This window comes from Crotalus tigris, unplaced genomic scaffold, assembly GCF_016545835.1.
Source record: "Crotalus tigris isolate CLP2741 ecotype Arizona unplaced genomic scaffold, ASM1654583v1 scf7180000024302.2721777, whole genome shotgun sequence".
Classification (NCBI taxonomy): Eukaryota; Metazoa; Chordata; class Lepidosauria; order Squamata; family Viperidae; genus Crotalus; species Crotalus tigris.
This window is the reverse complement of record NW_024100474.1, coordinates 505,420-525,004: the sequence shown is the minus strand read 5'-3', so window position 1 is coordinate 525,004 and position 19,585 is coordinate 505,420. Positions and strand designations below refer to the sequence as shown.

The window sequence follows — 19,585 nt, the reverse complement described above, 5'->3', positions numbered from 1 at the left end:
TATGCATACTGAGATAGACACACACAGAGAGATAGACACGAGAGAGAGAGAGAGAGAGAGAGAGAGAGAGAGAGAGAGAGAGAGAGAGAGAGAGAGAGAGGGAGAGAGAGAGAGAGAGAGAAATAGAGACGCAGACACAAAGATAGACAGAGACACACACACAAATAGAGACACACAGATACATACACAGAGAGAGAGGGACAGAGAGAGAGACACACACACACAAATAGAGACACACACAAAGAGACACACACAGAGAGAGATAAGACACACAGAGATAAGACACACAAAGAGACACACACAGAGATAGACAGAGAAACACAAACACAAATAGAGATACACACAGAGATAGACACAGAGACACACACACACACACACACAAATACAGACACACACACAGAGATAGATACACAAACACAGACACACAGAGATAGACACACAGACACAGAGACACCAAACACAGACACACAGAGACACACACACAAACATACACACACAGATAGACACACAAAGACTGAGACACCACACACAGATAGACACACCCAGACACACAGGCACAGCAGATCTGGGCCCCTTGGATGCAAAACAGGGCTTCTCTTAAAGTACCTGCAGTCCTCGACTTACGACGTTTTGTTTTGCGGCCATTTGAAGCGAAACAGGCCCCCCCCAAAGGTGACTTAAGTCCCTTTCCTCACATTTACGACCGTTGCGCTGTCCCCGTGGTTGCGTGTTCAAAATCCCCTGCAGGGTACAGGTTGCCCTCGGCTTACGGCCAGAACGGAGCCCGACATTTATGGCGAGACCTTTGTTGTTGAGTGAGTTTTTGCCCCATTTTATGACCTTTATTGTCACAGTCATTAAGTGAATCGCAGGGGGGGTTAAGCTAGTGACGGGGTCGTTAAGTGAATCCGGCTTCTTCCCCGTGGACTTTGCTTGCCGGGAGGTCGCAAAAGGAGATCACGTGACCCCCCCCCCAGGGACACCGCGACCGTCATAAACACGAGTCAGTTGCCGAGCGTCCGAACTTTGATCACATGACTTAGCAACAGTTGCTAAGGGTGGAAAATGCGGGTAAGTCCCTTTTTTCAGCGCCGTTGTACCTTTGAACGGTCACTAAATGAACGGTTGTGTCGAGGACAGTCGCAGCGACCTTGGGACAGCCCTGCGAGGTAGGCCGGGCACTGCCCGGGACCCCCGAGTCTCTCGTGGGCCTCCGTGGCCAAGAGGTGGCCTAAACAGGAGACCGCCTATTGAGTGAAACCTCACAGCTCGCCAACAGGGGGCCTTGCTGGGCTGGGCCGCTGCTGAGGGCCCCCCTTGGCCACTAACCGAGACCCCTGCCCATCGCAGCCCCCTCCCACCGCAGCCAGAGCTGAGGCTGCCACAAAGGGGGGGCAAGGAAGCCGCCCGGCTGCACACCCACCCTTGGCCAACCCACGGGGGGGGGGGGAGGAGGAAGAGGAAGAGGCTCCGGGCCAACTTGGGCCCAACTCAACATAGGCCGTCCTCCACTTACAGCAGTTCATTTAGTGACCATTCAAAGTTATGATGACAGTGGGGGGGAAAAAATGATTCGGGAGCGTTTTTTTCCCGCTTAACGACCGTCGCCACGTGCCCAGGATCACGTGAGCCAAATATTTATGACGGGTATTTATGACGGGTTGCGGGGTCCGGGGGGGGTGTCACGTGATTCCTTCTGACGAGCAGACTCAACGGGGGGAAGCCGGATTTGCTTACCGACCGTGTCGCTAACACGGCACCCGCAGTGGCTCGCTTAGCAACTGGCAGCGAGAAAAGTCATCAAATGGGGCAAAAAAAAAAATTCACAACACCTGTCTCACTTCACAGCAGACATTTGGGGCTCCGTTGTGGGTCGAACATTTGAGGACTCCCAGGAGAGATGAGGAGGCCCAGCTCTGCTTAGCGAGGGATGGGAGACCACTCGGGGATTTCAGGGCTGAGAAAGTTCGAAGGCAAACGTCCCGGAGCTCAACAGGTCTAGATTTCAGGGAGGGGGCTCTGCTCAAGGAAGGGGGGGGGCTGGCTGGGACACATGGGCCCTGGAGCAGATGGGGAACCTGGTTCGAGGCTGGGTGGGGGTTCGTCCGGGAAACGATGACCGCATGTCCTATCCATCCGGTCCGTCCATCTGCCGATGGGGGGGTATTTGGTGGGAGGACACTCTCAGGAGGACATTTTTTTGGGGGGGTCCCCCATTTTTTACAGCCACGGAGACCTCCCTTCCTCCCCCCCCCAGCTGCCCCACCCATCCATTCAGGCAGGGGAGGGGGCCTTGGGTTGGGGACCCATAAAAAAGGGATGGGGGGGGGGAACCGCAGTAATGCTCCTCCAGTCAATATTTGGGGACTGGAACCTTAGCAACCTTCACATCTGGAAAGAGGGAAAAAAAAACAACCCAAAGATCCGGAGGGCAGATGGGACCCTTGTTCAACCCTGAGGGAGGGCAGTCTGGAGTCTGAAAGAAGCTCACATACACACACACACACACACAGGTTTGCAAAAGTCCACACACACACACACACACACACACACACGCGCGCGCGCACACACACACACACACAGGTTTGCAAAAGTCCTGCCTTCCCTCCGCCCCTGTCTTCTTCCTACTCGCCTATCCATTTCTCTATCTCCTTCCTTTCTTCCTCCCTCCCTCCCTCCTGCCTCCCTCCCTTTCTTCAGCCCTCTTTCTTTCCTTCTTTCCTCTTTCTTTTCTTCTGTTCTCCCTCCCTTTTCCCCTTCCTCCTTCTTTTCTTCGTTCCTCCCTTTTTCCTCTGTTCCTCCTCCCTCCCTGGTCTTCTATTCTTTCTTTTTTCTTTCTTTCTTTCTTTCTTTCTTTCTTTCTTTCTTTCTTTCTTTCTTTCTTTCTTTCTTTCTCTCCTTCCCTCTTCTGTCCTCCCTCCCTCCCTCCCTTCCTTCCTCTCTCCTTTCCTCCCTCCTTCCTCCCTGCCTCCTCCTCCCTTGTTCCTTCCTTCCTTCTTTCCTCCCTCCTTCTGTTCTTCCTCCGACCCTCCCTGTCTTTCCTTCTGTTCTTCCTCCCTCCCTCTTTCCATCTCTCCTCCCTCCCTCCCCATCCTTCCATCCCTTCTCTCTTTCTCTCCTTCCCTCTTGTCCTCCCCCTCCTCCCCTCCCTGCCCTTCCCTCCCTTCTCTCTCTCTCTCTCTCTCTCTTCTTCCATCTCCTCCTCTCTTTGTTCTTCCTCCCTCCCACCCTCCCTATGTCGCCCTTCCTCTCCCTCCCTATCGCCCTCCCTTCTTTCTCTCTCCTCCCTCCCTCCCCATCCTTCCATCCCTTCTCTCTTTCTCTCTTCCCTCTTGTCCTCCCCCTCCTCCCCTCCCTGCCCTTCCCTCCCTTCTCTCTCTCTCTCTCTTCTTCCATCTCCTCCTCTCTTTGTTCTTCCTCCCTCCCACCCTCCCTCTGTCTTTCCTTCTGTTCTTCCTCCCTCCCTCCCTCCCTATCGCCCTCCCTCCCTCTTTCCTTCTCTCCTCCCTCCCTCCCCATCCTTCCATCCCTTCTCTCTTTCTCTCCTTCCCTCTTGTCCTCCCCCTCCTCCCCTCCCTGCCCTTCCCTCCCTTCTCTCTCTCTCTCTCTTCTTCCATCTCCTCCTCTCTTTGTTCTTCCTCCCTCCCACCCTCCCTCTGTCTTTCCTTCTGTTCTTCCTCCCTCCCTATCGCCCTCCCTCCCTCTTTCCTTCTCTCCTCCCTCCCTCCCCATCCTTACATCCCTTCTCTCTTTCTCTCCTTCCCTCTTGTCCTCCCCTCCCTCCCTTCCCTCTTTCCTTCTCTCTCTCTCTTCTTCCATCTCCTCCCTTCCTCCCTCCCCATTTCCTTGGCCCCACTGACTCTCCTCCTTCCTCCCGCAGCCCCGTCGTCGTCCTGCGGCGCCAAGTGTCTGAACGGGGGCAGCTGCGACGAGGAGGCCTGTCTGTGCCAGAAGGGCTACACCGGTGCCCACTGCGGCCAACGTGAGTGGCAGAGCCTCCGCCCAACCGCGGGCGTCCCTGCCCGGAGGCGCCGCCCTGCTCCGGGGGGGGGAGCCATTTCAAGGGGGACCTGGAGCTCATTTCCTGAGTGGTTGAATTTCCCGTCTCACCTGTAATAGTAGTAAAGTTGGAAGGGACCTTGGAGGTCATCTAGTCCAACCCCCTGCTCAGGCAGGAAATCCTACACCATTTCGGATAAATGGCTGTCCAGTCTCTTCTTAAAAACTTTCAGTGTTGGAGCATTTACTGCTTCTGGAGGCAGGTTGTTCCACTGGTTAATTGTTCTCCCTGTCAGGATGTTTCTCCTTAGTTCCAGGTTGCTTCTCTCCTTGATTAGTTTCCATCCGTTGCTTCTTGTCCTGCCTTCAGGGGCTTTGGAGAATAGGTTGTCCCTACTAGGTTGATCCTTGCATGACTATATCATGTATATAATAATAATAATAATAATAATAATAATAATAATAATAATAATAGCAGCAGCAACAACAAAAACAATAACAATAACAATAAAGTTGGAAGGGACCTTGGAGCTCATCTAGTCCAACCCCCTGCTCAGGCAGGAAACCCTATACCATTTCGGACAAATGGCTGTCCAGTCTCTTCTTAAAGACTTCCAGTGTTGGAGCATTCACCGCTTCTTGAGGCAGGTTGTTCCACTGGTTAATGGTTCTCACTGTCAGGAAGTTTCTCCTTAGTTCCAGGTTGCTTCTCTCCTTGGTTAGTTTCCACCCATTGCTTCTTGCCTTCAGGTTTCTTTGGAGAATAGGTTGTCCCTACTAGGTTGATCCTTGCATGACTATATCATGTATTTAATAATAATAATAATAGCAGCAGCAACAACAAAAACAATAACAATAACAATAAAGTTGGAAGGGATCTTGGAGGTCATCTAGTCCATCCCCTCCCCCCCCCGCTCAGGCAGGAAACCCTATCAGGTGAGCTCTTTTCCTCTGAGATCACCCCCCCCCATTCTTTTTCACCCGTACACACATTCAGAAGAGGCACCCCAAAGCCCATCTTCCTGCGACTCCCAGCCTTGTTCCAAGCTCACCTCCTGATTTATGCCTCTCTCTCTCTCTCTTTCTCACCCAGCTATCTGCGAAGGAGGGTGCCAAAACGGTGGCCGGTGCATCGGGCCCAACCGCTGTGCCTGCGTGTACGGATTCACAGGACCCCAGTGCGAGAGAGGTAGGCGAGCCGAACCCGTTCGAAGGCAATCCTGTGTCACTCACCTGCCCCAATTGCGGTTCCATCCTCTGAGCAAGATCTCCCGTATCCCCATAGCTTCCCCCTCTTCTAGGTCTGGGGCGCTGAGGGGGACCCCCTGCCCTAGGACATCTCGAGGGGGCTCAAAAACGGGCAAGGTGGGTCTAGAAAGCGATTAAGGGAGACGTTCGGACGTCAACTCCCAGAAGTCCCCAGGCAGCATGCTTGCTGAGGAATTCTGGGAGTTGAAGTCCACACGTCTTAAGGTTTCCGGGTTTGAGAAACTGAGTTAAATGCTGGTTCTGGTTTCAGCTGGGGAATTCTGGGAGTTGAAGTCCACATGTCTTTCTGGGTTTGAGAAACTGAGTTAAATGCTGGTTCCGGTTTCAGCTGGGAATTCTGGGAGTTGAAGTCCACACATCTTAAGTTTTCCGGGTTTGAGAAACTGAATTTTCTCAGCAAGGAAATTTAAGAATTTGCGGGTTCTATTATTATTATTATTATTATTATTATTATTATTATTATTATTATTATTATTATTATGGGTCATCGCACAGTCAGCCAGATGTTCAGACTGGATTTGGCATTTTGTCTACCTATCGAGTCCTTACCAAAGACCTGGGATAGGCAGATGTGGATGTTTGATGGTATTATAGGTATCGTCGCAGGATGGAAGCAGTTCCTAGTAAGGCCGCCTTTTGCAATTGACTAATAGCGAATTTGTCAATGCCAATGGTGTTCAAGTGGTGCTCCAGTTGTTTTGGGATTGCACCCAAGGAGCCTAGTACTATTGGTACTACCCTTGCTTGCTTTTGCCACAGTCTTTCTATTTCTATTTGTAGGTCTTTGTATTTTGTTATCTTCTCCAGTTCTTTCTCGTCTATTCTGCTGTCTCCAGGCACTGCCACGTCCACTATCCAGACTTTTTTGTCTTTCTTATCGACAAGTGTTAAGTCTGGGGTGTTATGTTGCAGGTGCTTGTCTGTTTGAATTCTGAAGTCCCAGAGCAGTTTAATTTTATCATTTTCTATGACTTTCTCTATTTTATGATCCCACCAGTTTTTGCTTACAGGCAAATGATATTTTTTGCAGATCTTCCAATGCACCATTGTTGCTACTTTGTCATGCTGCTGCTTGTAATCAGTCTGCCTATAGTTTGCAATTCGAGCTTCATATCTACTGATTTTCCTGGCTATAGCTGTTATTTGTTGCTTTATTATTTCCAGTGCTTCCTTGATCTTCCTTGTTTCTAAGTGGTATTTCTTGATTAGGTATTCTTTGGTCTTCTTGTTCTTCAGCTTCTTTTCTTTCATCTGTTCTAGCTTGCTTGCATGTGATCTTAACTTGCTGATCTTATTTTCTAGTCTAACCTTCCATTTTTCTGGTGCACTGTTTGTTTGTTTTTCTTTTTTGTTGATTTTGCATCCCAGGTATTCTGTTATAACTGCAGCTGTGCTGTACATTAGTTGGTTTGTTTCTTGCAGTGAATTGGTGCTTATACTTGATATTGCAGTATTTGCATCTTTTAATGCTTGTGCTAGCTGTTTCTTTGGAACAAGCTTCAATGCAGGTAGCCTTATTCTGTTGTTTTTGTGCTGTTCTAGATGCTCAGTTATTCTTTGTTTCAATTCTTTTATTTCTTTAGTTAGAGGGTTTTGTTCTTCCTGAGGAAGAGGTGCCTGGTTTCCAAATGAGAACAGTTGTATATCTCTGCTGGATTCCTTCACTGCCAACTCCCCCTGGTTTGCCTCTACATTCTGAATTACTTCTGGTAAGGCTTTGATTTCTTTGCCCTGGGTAAACCTTTGCAGTTCGTCCAATTCTCTTTCTGTGAATACTTTATTTCGTGTTATAAATCGGCGTTGATCTGCTAGTCTCTGTTCTGTTATTTCTGATTCTGGATGTTGTTCTTTCCAGAACTGGTGCATTCGTTTTAGATATCCTCTTCTTGTTGGACTTGATCTGTAGTAACAGATCATTATTTCTTTGTTTTCCATCACTGTGTATCTGCGACGGGTAAACACCTTTTCTTCCAGTAGTTCTGCAGCTGCTGGCCCTGGTTGCTCAGCCAACAGTCCTGAGTCCTGTAACCCATTTTTCACCAGATATCCAGGAACTCCAATATCTAGCACGGACCTTGTTAACCCGGGCGACGTCCGAGCCGGTATGGCATTCTGCAATTTACGTCTCACCATATTTTTTATGGGAGAGACACTCTTTGTCTGACTCCTCTGATGAGATCTGTCCAGTATGGTTGAACCTCTGGCATAGCTCTCATCTTCCTCAGAGTACACAAGCCCCACAACCACGTCAAGGTAGTATCTCACTGGGGGTGTAGTGTCTCACTGGGGGATTATTATTATTATTATTACTATTACTACTATTATTATTATTATTTGCTTATTAAAAGAAAGGCAGTGACCTCTCTCTTGCTCTGTATATCCATAGATATTTTTTGCCAAGAAACATTGAAAGCAAATGATTTCCCATTTCAGGTTGCAAACCCAGACTTGAAAGGCAAACGGTTTGAGCTTTTGAATGCAGAGCGCTTAGCGTAGCTGGGCGTGAACGGCTGGATGTTGTGAGTCATCTGCAATCTGGCTGAACCAGGATAACAAAAAAAAGCCTGTGCATGCCTACACATACCCACACCATTTACCTGCAGGATGGAAGCAAGGAGCTTTATATAAATAATCCCCCTTTCCAGACAGCCCTGAGTTTCAGACGTCGTTGGGAGAGAAGCCTTAGATGAAATGCCAACGGAAAACAAATAGGAGCCTAATCCATGTGTACTTTGGATTAAACATGTGTAGATTTGCTCTGCAGGACCCCTCCCCTTTCCCCCCCTCCCCGAATCTCCTTGCTTGCTTTCCAAGAAGCCTTTAGCCCTGCATTAATAGAAGGGACAGAATCAAGATGAAGTGAAGTTCTACTACCAGTTTACAAAGCCTTGGTAAGGCCACACTTCGAATATTACATCCAGTTCTGATCATCACAATATACAAAAAGAGTTGAGACTCTGGAAAGAGGGCAGAGAAGAGCCATAAAGATGATCAGGGGACGGGAGGCTAAAACATACGAAAAACGGTTGCAGGATTTGGGTATGTCTAGTTCAGGGGTAGGCAACCTTGCCTACCCCTGGTCTAGTTTAATGAAGAGAAGGACCAGGGGTGAGAGCAATCGTCCAATGGAGACCTTGGAAAAAGTGCAGAGCAGAGACCAGCATGGCTGCAAGAAACCAGCAAGGCTGCATAAAAAACTCTCTGATAAACTGAAAGACAAAAAGGACAAGTATAACAAGTGGAAAGAGGGACACACAACTAAGGCAGAATATCAGCAAATAGCCCGAGCCTGCAAAGATGAAGTGAGGAAAGCTAAGGCTCAAAATGAACCAAGGCTTGCGACCAAAGTCAAAAATAACAAAAAAGCTTCTTTCAACATGTAAAAAACAAGAAAAAAGTGAAGGAAACAATTGGTCCATTAGTGGGTAAAAGTGGCAAGAAGGTGACAAACAACAGGGAGAAAGCAGAACTATTTCACTCTTTTTTTGCACCTGTCTTTACACAAAGGGAATAAACAGACCAACCTATCAAAAATAGTGCCATAAAAAACAGAATAGAAACGCAAGTTAAGATAGGCAAGAAAATGGTAAGTGAGCACCTGTCCAGCCTAGACGAGTTCAAATCTCCAGGACCAGATGGATTACACCCCAGAGTTCTCAAGGAACTGGCAGATGTGATCTCAGAACCACTGAACTATATTTTTCAAAGATCCTGGAGCACAGGGGAACTACCAGAGGACTGGAAAAGAGCTGATGTAGTTCCCATCTACAAAAAAGGAAAAAAAGGAAATTACAGACCTATCAGCCTGACCTCAATACCTGGGAAGATCCTGGAAAAGATAATCAAACAACGAATCAGCGAACACCTAGAGGCAAACAAAGTCATTACTAAAAGCCAACATGGGCTTGTCAAAAATAGATCATGCCAGACAAATCTTATTGCATTCTTAGACCAAGTGACAAAATTAGTGGATCAGAGGAATGCTGTGGACATAATTTACTTGGACTTCAGTAAGGCATTTGATAAAGTAGATCACAACCTACTACTTGATAAGATAGAAAAATGTGGGGTAGACAGCATCACCACCAGATGGATCCGTAGCTGGCTGACCGGCCGTACTCAGCGTGTGGTCCTCAATGGAACTGCATCTATATGGAGGGAAGTGTGTAGTGGGGTGCCCCAGGGCTCTGTTCTGGGCCCAGTACTCTTCAACATCTTCATCAATGATTTGGATGAAGGGATAGATGGGGAACTCATCAAATTTGCAGATGATACCAAGCTGGCAGAAATAGCCAACACTCCAGAACAGTCCCTCAGGAATTCTGGGAGTTGAAGTCCACAAGTCATAAAAGAGCCAAGGCTGCCTATTTAATCAGCCAGTGTCTGGAGACACCAGAATAGACGAGAAAGAACTGGAGAAGATAACAAAATACAAAGACCTACAAATAGAAATAGAAAGACTGGCAAAAGCAAGCAAGGGTAGTATCAATAGTCATAGGCTCCTTGGGTGCAATCCCAAAACAACTGGAGCACCACTTGAACACCATTGGCATTGACAAATTCCCCATTAGTCAATTGCAAAAGGCGGCCTTACTAGGAACTGCTTCCATCCTGCGACGATACCTGTAATACCATCAAACTTCCACATCCACTTTATCCCAGGTCCTGGGTAAAGACTTGATAGGTAGACAAAATGCCAAATCCAGTCTGAGCATCTGGCTGACTGTGCGATGATCCATAATAATAGAGTTGGAATGGATCTTAGAGATCTACTAGTCCAACCCCCTGCTCAGGCAGGAGATCCTATCCCATTTCAGACAAATGGTTGTCCAGTCTCTTCTTAAAAACTTCCAATGTTGAAGAATTCACGGCTTCTGGAGGCAGGTGGTTCCATTGGTTAATTGTTCTCACTGTCAGGAAGTTTCTCCTTAGTTCCAGGTTGCTTCTCTGCTTGATCAATTTCCATCCGTTGCTTCTTGTCCTGCCTTCTGGTGCTTTGGAGAACAGCTTGACTCCCTCTTTATGGCAGCCCCTGAGATATTGGAAGACTGCTATCATGTCCCCCTTATCCTTCTCTTCGTTAAACTAGACATCCCCAATTCCAGCAACCGTTCCTTGTATGTTTTAGCCTCCAGTCCCCTAATCATCTTTGTTGCTCTTCTCTGTACTCTTTCTAGAGTCCCAACATCTTTTTTGCATCGTGGTGACCAAAACTGGATGCAGGATTCCAAGTATGGCCTTACCAAGGCCTTGTAAAGTGGTATTAACTCTTCACATGATCTTGATTCTATCCCTCTGTTAATGCAGCTGAGGATTGAACAGATTTGATTCTCTATCCTTTAACAGAGTTTCTATGCAGGGGCGAAACGCCGCAGAAAGTTGCAAGAACACAATTTGAAACACAATCCCACCTGAAAGCAAGAGGGAGAACAATCCATTGAAGCTACTGTTATCAGACGGTGGTCCTTGGAACTCCCCGAGACTGGCTTTTGTGCAGGCGCGCCTTAAACCGCTGCTGAAATAGGGCAGCTTTATTTAACTCTCTGCAGATGGTTTGAGATATTTGGAAGGATGGGGTCTTCTTGGAAAACTTGCGCATATAAAAGGACTCTTTTGGATGGGAAGACATTTCCGGTGTCTGAGATTAAACCTGGTTCACAGCTGGGCTGCCTCTGCCAAAACAAACCCAGCCCTGGCTGTGTGAGGAGAGAGAGGGATCACGTTTCAAAGCCTCCTCAGCTTCTCCCAGGCAGAGGCATAGTTTCTGCCTGCTGGACTCTCAGCTCCCAGAGAGAGAGAGAGAGAGAGAGAGAGAATGGGAGAGAGAGAGAGAGAGAGAGAGAGAGAGAATGGGAGAGAGAGAGAGAATGGGAGAGAGAGAGAATGAGAGAGAGAGAATGAGAGAGAGAGAGAGAACGAGAAAATGAGAGAATGAGAGAGAGAAAGAGAGAGAGAATGAGAGAGAGAGAGAATGAGAGAGAGAGAGAGTGAGAGAATGAGAGAGAGAGAGAGAATGAGAGAAAGAGAGAATGAGAGAGAGAGAATGAGAGAGAATGAGAGAGAGAGAATGAGAGAGAGAGAGAATGGGAGAGAGAATGAGAGAGAGAGAGAGAATGGGAGAGAGAGAGAAAGAGAGAGAGAGAAAGAGAGAGAGAGAATGAGAGAAAGAGAGAATAGAGAGAGAGAGAATGAGAGAGAGAGAGAATGAGACAAGAGAGAATGAGAGAGAGAGAATGAAAGAATGAGAGAAAGAGAGAGAGAATGAGAATGAGAGAATGAGAGAAAGAGAGAGAGAGAGAGAGAGACAGAACGAGAGAGAGGACAGACAGAACGAGAGAGAGAGAATGAAAGAGAGAGATACCCCTCCTTAACAGTCAGGGTCTCCTTGCAGCCCTCCAGATGTTTTAGATTACTGTTCTCATCAAACCCAGCTGGTACGGTCTGGAGCTGGGAGGGGGCAGGCCTTGCAGTCCCAAACATCTGCAGGGCACCCGGTTGAAGAAGGCAGATCTGCTGGACGAGGGAAGACCCTGACCCAGGCATCTCCTCCTATTTCTTCCTCCTATCAAAGAATAACAGAGTTGGAAGGGACCTTGGAGGTCTTCTAGTCCAGCCCCCTGCTCAGGCAGGAGACCCTGGACCATTTCAGACAAATGGGCCAGAAATATCTGCAAAAATATCTGCAAAATATTCCAAAGATGCTTCCCCCCCCCCCAGAAGCAACTGGACCTTCTTGTTTTTTTCTTTGAAGATGTTTCGCTTCTCATCCCAGAAGCTTCTTCAGCTCTGACTGGATGGTGGGGAAGGGAAGGATTTATACTCCTTGCAGACAGCTGGTCATTAGTACTCTTTCTGAGAGTCATTGAGACCCCTTGGAGGTTTATCTCTGTGTCCTCAGGGTCACCTGAGGGGTGCAAAGCGGTGTGGAGCCTTCTTGGAACTCTCGAAAGGATTGTGTTGTAGACTGCAGATGGACATTGTCGTATCCCCCCTCCGTTTGTTGAGAGAGAGGGCTGTTCAGTTTGGACCCAGATGCCCTCTTGGACCCCTCTCGCAAGCCAGCGGTCCTCTCTGTCCAAAATGTGGACTTTCCCGTCTTCAAAAGAGCGGACTTCGTCTTTCAAATGCAGACGGACGGCTGACTCTGCTCCCGATGGGTTGGTTCTCCTCTGTTGTGCCAAGCGCCTGTCAAGTGGTCCTTTTGTTTCCCCAATGTTTGTTTCCCCTAAAACACTGCCCTAAAAGAAGGCAAACGACCAGCTGTCTGCAAGGAGTATAAATCCTTCCATTTCTCTACCATCCAGTCGGAGCTGAAGAAGCTTCTTGGAGGAGAAGCGAAACGTCTTCAAAGTGTCAGAAGTAGGTCTTCATCCTGGTTCATCCAAGCCGGGAATAAATAAGCAACATGGCAACTGCTTTGGGAAGAAGGTTACAGTTTATTGAAGAGGCAGAAAGATGGTCCTTGCCAGAAAGAGCAGAGGAGAGGAAAGAGGAGTTGAGCATGTGGGCAGTAGGTTTTTATACCCCCTGTAGCCTTGTTTGGAATAGTTTCCTGTTCCTGTGGCGTGAACCTTGAGGCTGTTTCTGAGTGTTTGTCTAGGCCTTGATATCTGTGGTTTAATCCTATTATCATATCCTGCTTCCCAGGTGATGGGGCTAGTGCAGTGGTTCTCCACCTGTGGGTCGGGACCCCATTTGGGGTCGAACGACCATTTCACGGGGGTCGCCAAACAACGCAGTCTGCCACTTTTTCCCCCCTTTTCCTTGGCTGTGCTACTCCCTTTTATTCTGTTGGCTTTTGAAAGCCAATAGAATAGACTCTCTTGAATAGAGTCTAATTCTCTTGGCTTTCCAAAGCCAATAGGAATTGTCCAGGCTGTCTCTGCCCTGCTGAGCCCACCAAAAGTCCCATTCTGCAAACAGTGCTGCACCAGTTGAGCAGTCCTCGACTTACAACCGGTTGAGTAGTCCTCGACTTACGACTGGTTGGGGGGGTCGCAGCATTAAAAAGGTTGAGAACCACTGGGCTAACACTCCTAGAGTTTGGGTGGGGCATGCAGATCTTCTCTTTGTCTTCTTGATTGCTCTGGCTCCAACTCTCTGATGGTTTTACATCTGCATTTGTATGGGGCTAGCTCTCGCTCGGGGCAGAGAGATCGATTTGGGGCCAGGGTTGGTTTTAAAAAAGTCCTTTGGAGGAAAAATATATTTTTCTGCCCTTTTAATATTTCCTTCTCTGGGCTAACCTCCCTCAAAAGCAAAAGCACGTTGCCTCCTGAAGGAAAAATAAAGCCCCTTTGGGACAACCGGGGCCTGCGTGAAGGAGTGTCTCCAGAGACACCTGCAAAATCTATGCAAAAATATATGGGGAAAGGGGGAGTCGGCAGCCACTGGGGAGGAATTGATTGGGGTTCCTATTCCCGCCAGTAGCTGGCGGGGGGAGAGCAGCCCCTGAAACCCAGGCCGTGCCACCTGTAGAAGGGGTGTGTGGTGTCCAAGGCCTGTTGGCACCTTGGAGGTAATAGTAGTAAAGTTGGAAGGGACCTTGGAGGTCATCTAGTCCAACCCCCTGCTCGGGCAGGAAACCCTACACCATTTCGGACAAATGGCTGTCCAGTCTCTTTTTAAAACCTTCCAGTGTTGGAGCATTCACCGCTTCTGGAGGCAGGCGGTTCCACTGGTTAATTGTTCTCCCTGTCAGGAAGTTTCTCTTTAGTTCCAGGTTGCTTCTCTCCTTGATGAGTTTCCACCCGTTGCTTCTTGTCCTGCCTTCAGGTTTCTTTGGAGAATAGCTTGACTCCCTCTTCTTTGGGGCAGCCCCTGAGATATTGGAATACTGCTATCATGTCCCCCCTTGTCCTTCTCTTCGTTAAACTAGACATCCCCAATTCCAGCAACCGTTCCTTATATGTTTTAGCCTCCAGTCCCCTAATCATCTTTATTGCTCTTCTCTGTACTCTGTACTCTGTACTCTGTACTCATGATCATGATGATGGAAGGGACCTTGGAGGTCATCTAGTCCAACCCCCTGCTCAGGCAGGAAACCCTATACCATTTTGGACAGATGGCTGTCCAGTCTCTTCTTAAAACCTTCCAGTGTTGGAGCATTTACTGCTTCTGGTGGCAGGTAGTTCCACTGGTTCATTGTTCTGTCAGGAAGTTTCTCCTTAGTTCTAGGTTGCTTCTCTCCTTGATTGGTTTCCATCCATTGCTTCTTGTCCTGCCTTCAGGCGCTTTGGAAAACCTGATGGGCTGCCAAGGGGAGTCATTTTTCTCCAAAGGTGGGAGAGGGGCTTTGAAATCCAAAGCGTGAGGAAGAGGGGGGGAGGCTGAGCTAGGAGCCATGGGCCAGAAATCTTGATTTCTTTCTTTTTTTTCTGGTGGGGAGGGGGGGGGTGGGAGAGTCAGAAAAGTCAAGATGGCTGCTGGAACCAGACAGGACTCACCGGTGGGGTTTGCAATTGTTTGTTGCCCTGGGCAGCTAATTATTAAGAGCGGGGAGCCTTTATCTGTGGGGATTAATATAATCATCATCATCATCCACATCTGCCTATCCCAGGTCCTGGGTAAGGACTCGATAGGTAGACAAAATGCCAAATCCAGTCTGAACATCTGGCTGACTGTGCGATGATCCATAATACTAATAATAATAATAATAATAATAATAAAATAATAATAATAATAGAGAGACCAAACTGGCCTACAAGAAAGACCAAATGAAGAACAGAATAGAGGCATGGGAAGACAAAGCACTACATGGCCAATACATTAAAAAAATAGCTGGGAAAGCAGATAATAATAAACCTGGCAATGGCTAAGAGCAGGAAAATTGAAGAAAGAGACCGAGGGACTAATTCTGGCTGCACAAGACCAAGCCTTAAGGACAAATGCATACAAAGTCAAAATTGAGAAGACAGCAACAGACAGTAAGTGCCGCCTATGCAAAGAAGCTGAAGAAACAGTGGACCACTTGGTAAGCTGTTGCAAGAAGATTGCACAGACTGATTACAAGCAGCGGCATGACAAAGTAGCAACAATGGTGCATTGGAAGATCTGCAAAAAATATCATTTGCCTGTAAGCAAAAACTGGTGGGATCATAAAATAGAGAAAGTCATAGAAAATGATAAAATTAAACTGCTCTGGGACTTCAGAATTCAAACAGACAAGCACCTGCAACATAACACCCCAGACTTAACAATTGTCGATAAGAAAGACAAAAAAGTCTGGATAGTGGACGTGGCAGTGCCTGGAGACAGCAGAATAGACGAGAAAGAACTGGAGAAGATAACAAAATACAAAGACCTACAAATAGAAATAGAAAGACTGTGGCAAAAGCAAGCAAGGGTAGTACCAATAGTCATAGGCTCCTTGGGTGCAATCCCAAAACAACTGGAGCACCACTTGAACACCATTGGCATTGACAAATTCGCTATTAGTCAATTGCAAAAGGCGGCCTTATTAGGAACTGCTTCCATCCTGCGACGATATCTGTAATACCATCAAACATCCACATCTGCCTATCCCAGGTCCTGGGTAAGGACTCGATAGGTAGACAAAATGCCAAATCCAGTCTGAACATCTGGCTGACTGTGCGATGACCCATAATAATAATAACAACAACAACGATAATAGGCGCCTTGAGTACAATCCCAAAACAACTGGAGCACCACTTGAACACCATTGTTGAAGTCCACAAGTCATCAAAGGGCCAAGTTTGAAGACCCCTGCTTTAGAAAGAGTGCAGAGAAGAGCAACAAAGATGATCCGGGGACTGGAGGCTGAAATCTACGAAGGACGGTTGCAGGAACCGGGCATGTCTAGCTTAGCAACCTAAATTCTGGGCTCCGTTGAGCTTGTCAGTCAAGGGTTCCTCGCCTGTCTGTCTTCAGAAGCTTTGCCCAAAAGAGGAAAATGCACCGACGTCTTGACCTGCTATCTGCACAAGCTATTTTTTGCACGAGTGCGGTCAGATTGAAGAGTGTCCTTGCTTCCATCCACTTGAAAAACATCCAGGCCTTCTCAGAGTAGGATATTTGTGGGACAGGCCCTTCCAGATGCTTCGTGTAACGTCTCATGAGCATCCGGACTATGAATGTGAGGAAGGGAAGAACGTCGGCTAATGCAGTCTTCGGTTGCCTCCACACAGGTTCAGGCAGCTGTTGACTTACAACCTTTCTTTTAGTGATGGCTTGAAGTTGCAACGGCCCTGTCAAACCTGCCAGGGTTTAAACCTCTAAATAAAAACCATCCTTGGCTCCGTTTGTTGAGAAAGGTGTAGTTTACTATGTCATTAATTAGACATTTAATTAGGAAACAGGTTAGTTTTCTGATAAACTGGCTTTCAATGGCTATTTTTGGATAAATTATAATTTTGCAGGATTTATCTTTAATTAGAATGCACTGCATTTTGCATGCAACAAATACAAATACTTAATCTAGTACCATAGTAGCTGAATCATTGCGTAGGTGAAATTTTAAATTTCAAATGCCTCTTTTAAGGGCAATGTATACAATATTTCCATACAGAATTATTTTGGTTTTGGCTTTGGAAGTCTTAATCCCATCTTTTAGGTAGTATTAAATTAAGCATTTCGTCATCTTCAGGCTGGTGTTTTCAGCTTCGTGCTTTGAGGAGCAATGTGTGGTCTTAGCTGTTTCTTCCTTTTAACTGCCAGTGAGGGTATGAACTGATTGGGTGGGAGCTTGGCTGTGTTCTGATTGGGTGGAGGTGTGTTCTGATTGGTTAGGGGCTTGGCTGTGCTCTGATTGGATGGGGGGTTGGCTGTGCTCTGATTGGCTGGGAGAGTGTTCTGTTTGGGTGGGGGCTTTGTTGTGCTCAGGTTAGTCTGAGTTGCAGGGGGATTTTAAGATGGTGGGCTGCCTTGCTATTTTTTGGCTTGGCGTTTGTGGTCGTGCCTCATCTTCATGGTGGGTGTCAGTTTGCTTCATGTATGGATTGGAGGGGTTTAAAGTGGCTAATGATGCAGCTGTGGTCTGGCTTCTGGTTTGTGTTTTGTTTTTCATAAATAATATATTTCGGATCTGCAGATTGTCAAAGTCCTATGTTACAATAACTATGTTCAGCGCAAAACCCAAAACGCCAAAATCCCTAAGTTCTACTTTTCCCTCAGAATAATAGAGTCGGAACGGGACCTTGGAGGTCTTCTAGTCCAACCCCCTGCTCAGGGCTGAAACCCTACACCAGGGGTGTCCTACTGGTGGCCTGCGGGCCGGATGCGTCAGGCACAGGCCACACCCACCCCGGCTCCACAAAGGCGGAAAATGTCATGATACGTCACGATACGTCAAGTGACACGGTCGAGTTTGACACCCGTGCCCTAGACCATTTCAGACAAATGGCTGTCCAGTCTCTTCTTAAAAACCTCCAGGGATGGAGCACCCACAATTTCTGGAGGGAAGCCCTTCCGCTGGTTGATTGTCCTCACTGTCAGGAAAGTTCTAGAGGTCTAGGTCAGGGGTAGGCAACCTTGGCTCTTTTATGACTGGTGGACTTCAACTCCCAGAATTCCTCAGCCAGCATGGGGGAAATATGGCCATTTCATGACTTGTGGACTTCAACTCCCAGAATTCCTGAGCCAGCATAGGGGAACTGTGGTGCTTTCATGACTCGTGGACTTCAACTCCCAGAATTCCTGAGCCAGCATGAGGAAACTTTGGCCCCTTCATGATTTGTGGACTTCAACTCCCAGAATTCCTCAGTCAGCATGGGGGAACTGTGGCCCCTTCATGACTTGTAGACTTCAACTCCCAGAATTCCTGAGCCAGCATGAGGGAAACTTTGGCCCCTTCATGACTGGTGGACTTCAACTCCCACAATTCCTCAGCCAGCATAGGGGAACTGTGGTGCTTTCATGACTCGTGGACTTCAACTCCCATAATTCCTGAGCCAGCATGGGGGAACTGTGGCCCCTTCATGACTCGTGGACTTCAACTTCCAGAATTCCTGAGCCAGCGTGAGGAAACTTTGGCCCCTTCATGACTTGTAGACTTCAACTCCCAGAATTCCTGAGCCAACATAGCTCAGCTTGGAAACCTCTCCCTTTCCCCTCAGCATGGCTGGCTCAGGAATTCTGGGAGTTGAAATCCACGAGTCATAAAAGAGCCAAGGTGGCCTACCCATGGTCTAGGCCTAGGCCGCTTTATGACTCATGGACTTCAACTCCTAGAATTCCTGAGCCAGCCTGGCTCAGCATGGAAACCTCTCCATTTCTCCTCAGCGTGGCTGGCTCAGGAATTCTGGGAGTTGAAGTCCACGAGTCATAAAAGAGCCAAGGTTGCCTACCCCTGGTCTAGGGTCTCTCATCGCCCAGCCCATTGTAACCAATCAGGTTCAAGGCAGATGCTTTCCTAGCGTAGTTTGGACTGCAGCTCCCATCCTTCCTCCAGCTGGATGACCTTGAGGCAGCATCTCAAGGAGATTCAGCCCTTACTTTCATTTCCCCAAGCTTTCCAGTCTCTTCTTAAAAACTTCCAGTGTTGGAGCATTCACCGCTTCTGGAGGCAGGTTGTTCCACTGGTTAATAATAATAATAATAATAATAAATAAATATATATATAATTATAATTATATATAATAATAGTTATACATTGTGCGATGATCCATAATAATTGCGATTATCAATAATAATTATTATTATTATTATGGATCATCGCACAGTCAGCCAGATGTTCAGACTGGGTTTGGCATTTTGTCTACCTATCGAGTCCTTACCCAGGACCTGGGATAGGCAGATGTGGATGTTTGATGGTATTACAGATATCGTCACAGGATGGAAGCAGTTCCTAGTAAGGCTGCCTTTTGCAATTGACTTATTATTATTATTATTATTATTATTATTATTATTATTATTATTATTATTATTATTATTATTATTCTTCGTGCGGGGGGGAGCTTATGGCCTTCCTTGCATCCAGAGACGGGTCCGAATCCCACGCCTGAGCCCTAATAAAATTTAATTGCAACCTCATTAAATCTTTGATCACCTGACCATTTCCAATCAGCTCCAGATGTGTTCTGGCCCTCTGCCAGCTCCCCCACCCCCCACCCCCTCCCCAGCCTCTCCACTGTAGACACCGTTGGCTGCTCTCCCTCTCTTGCTGGGAACTTCAATCAGGAAATCTATTTTTGTCCATTTTGCTGCCTTCCCCCTGCTTCTCCCCCCCCCCACACCAAATCTATTTTGGGAGCAGGGCTTAGAAAAGAGGAGGGGGCGTCTGGCTCCTTCCCGAAGGTTTCCCTGGTGGGTCCTGTTCAGGCTCTGGGGGGGGGAGATTTTCCCCCTGGCCGACTTGAGG

At 47.5% G+C, this 19,585-nt stretch overlaps 1 protein-coding gene across 1 annotated transcript in view; it reads left to right on the top strand.

Moving 5' to 3' along the window:
* Nucleotides 1-19,585, top strand: part of FBN3 (fibrillin 3) — a 169,788-nt gene that overhangs the window by 2,835 nt on the left and 147,368 nt on the right. Inside the window, 2 exon segments of the mRNA XM_039324520.1 lie at nucleotides 3,881-3,982; nucleotides 5,093-5,188. Of these exon segments, the coding sequence (XP_039180454.1) occupies nucleotides 3,881-3,982; nucleotides 5,093-5,188 (198 nt within the window).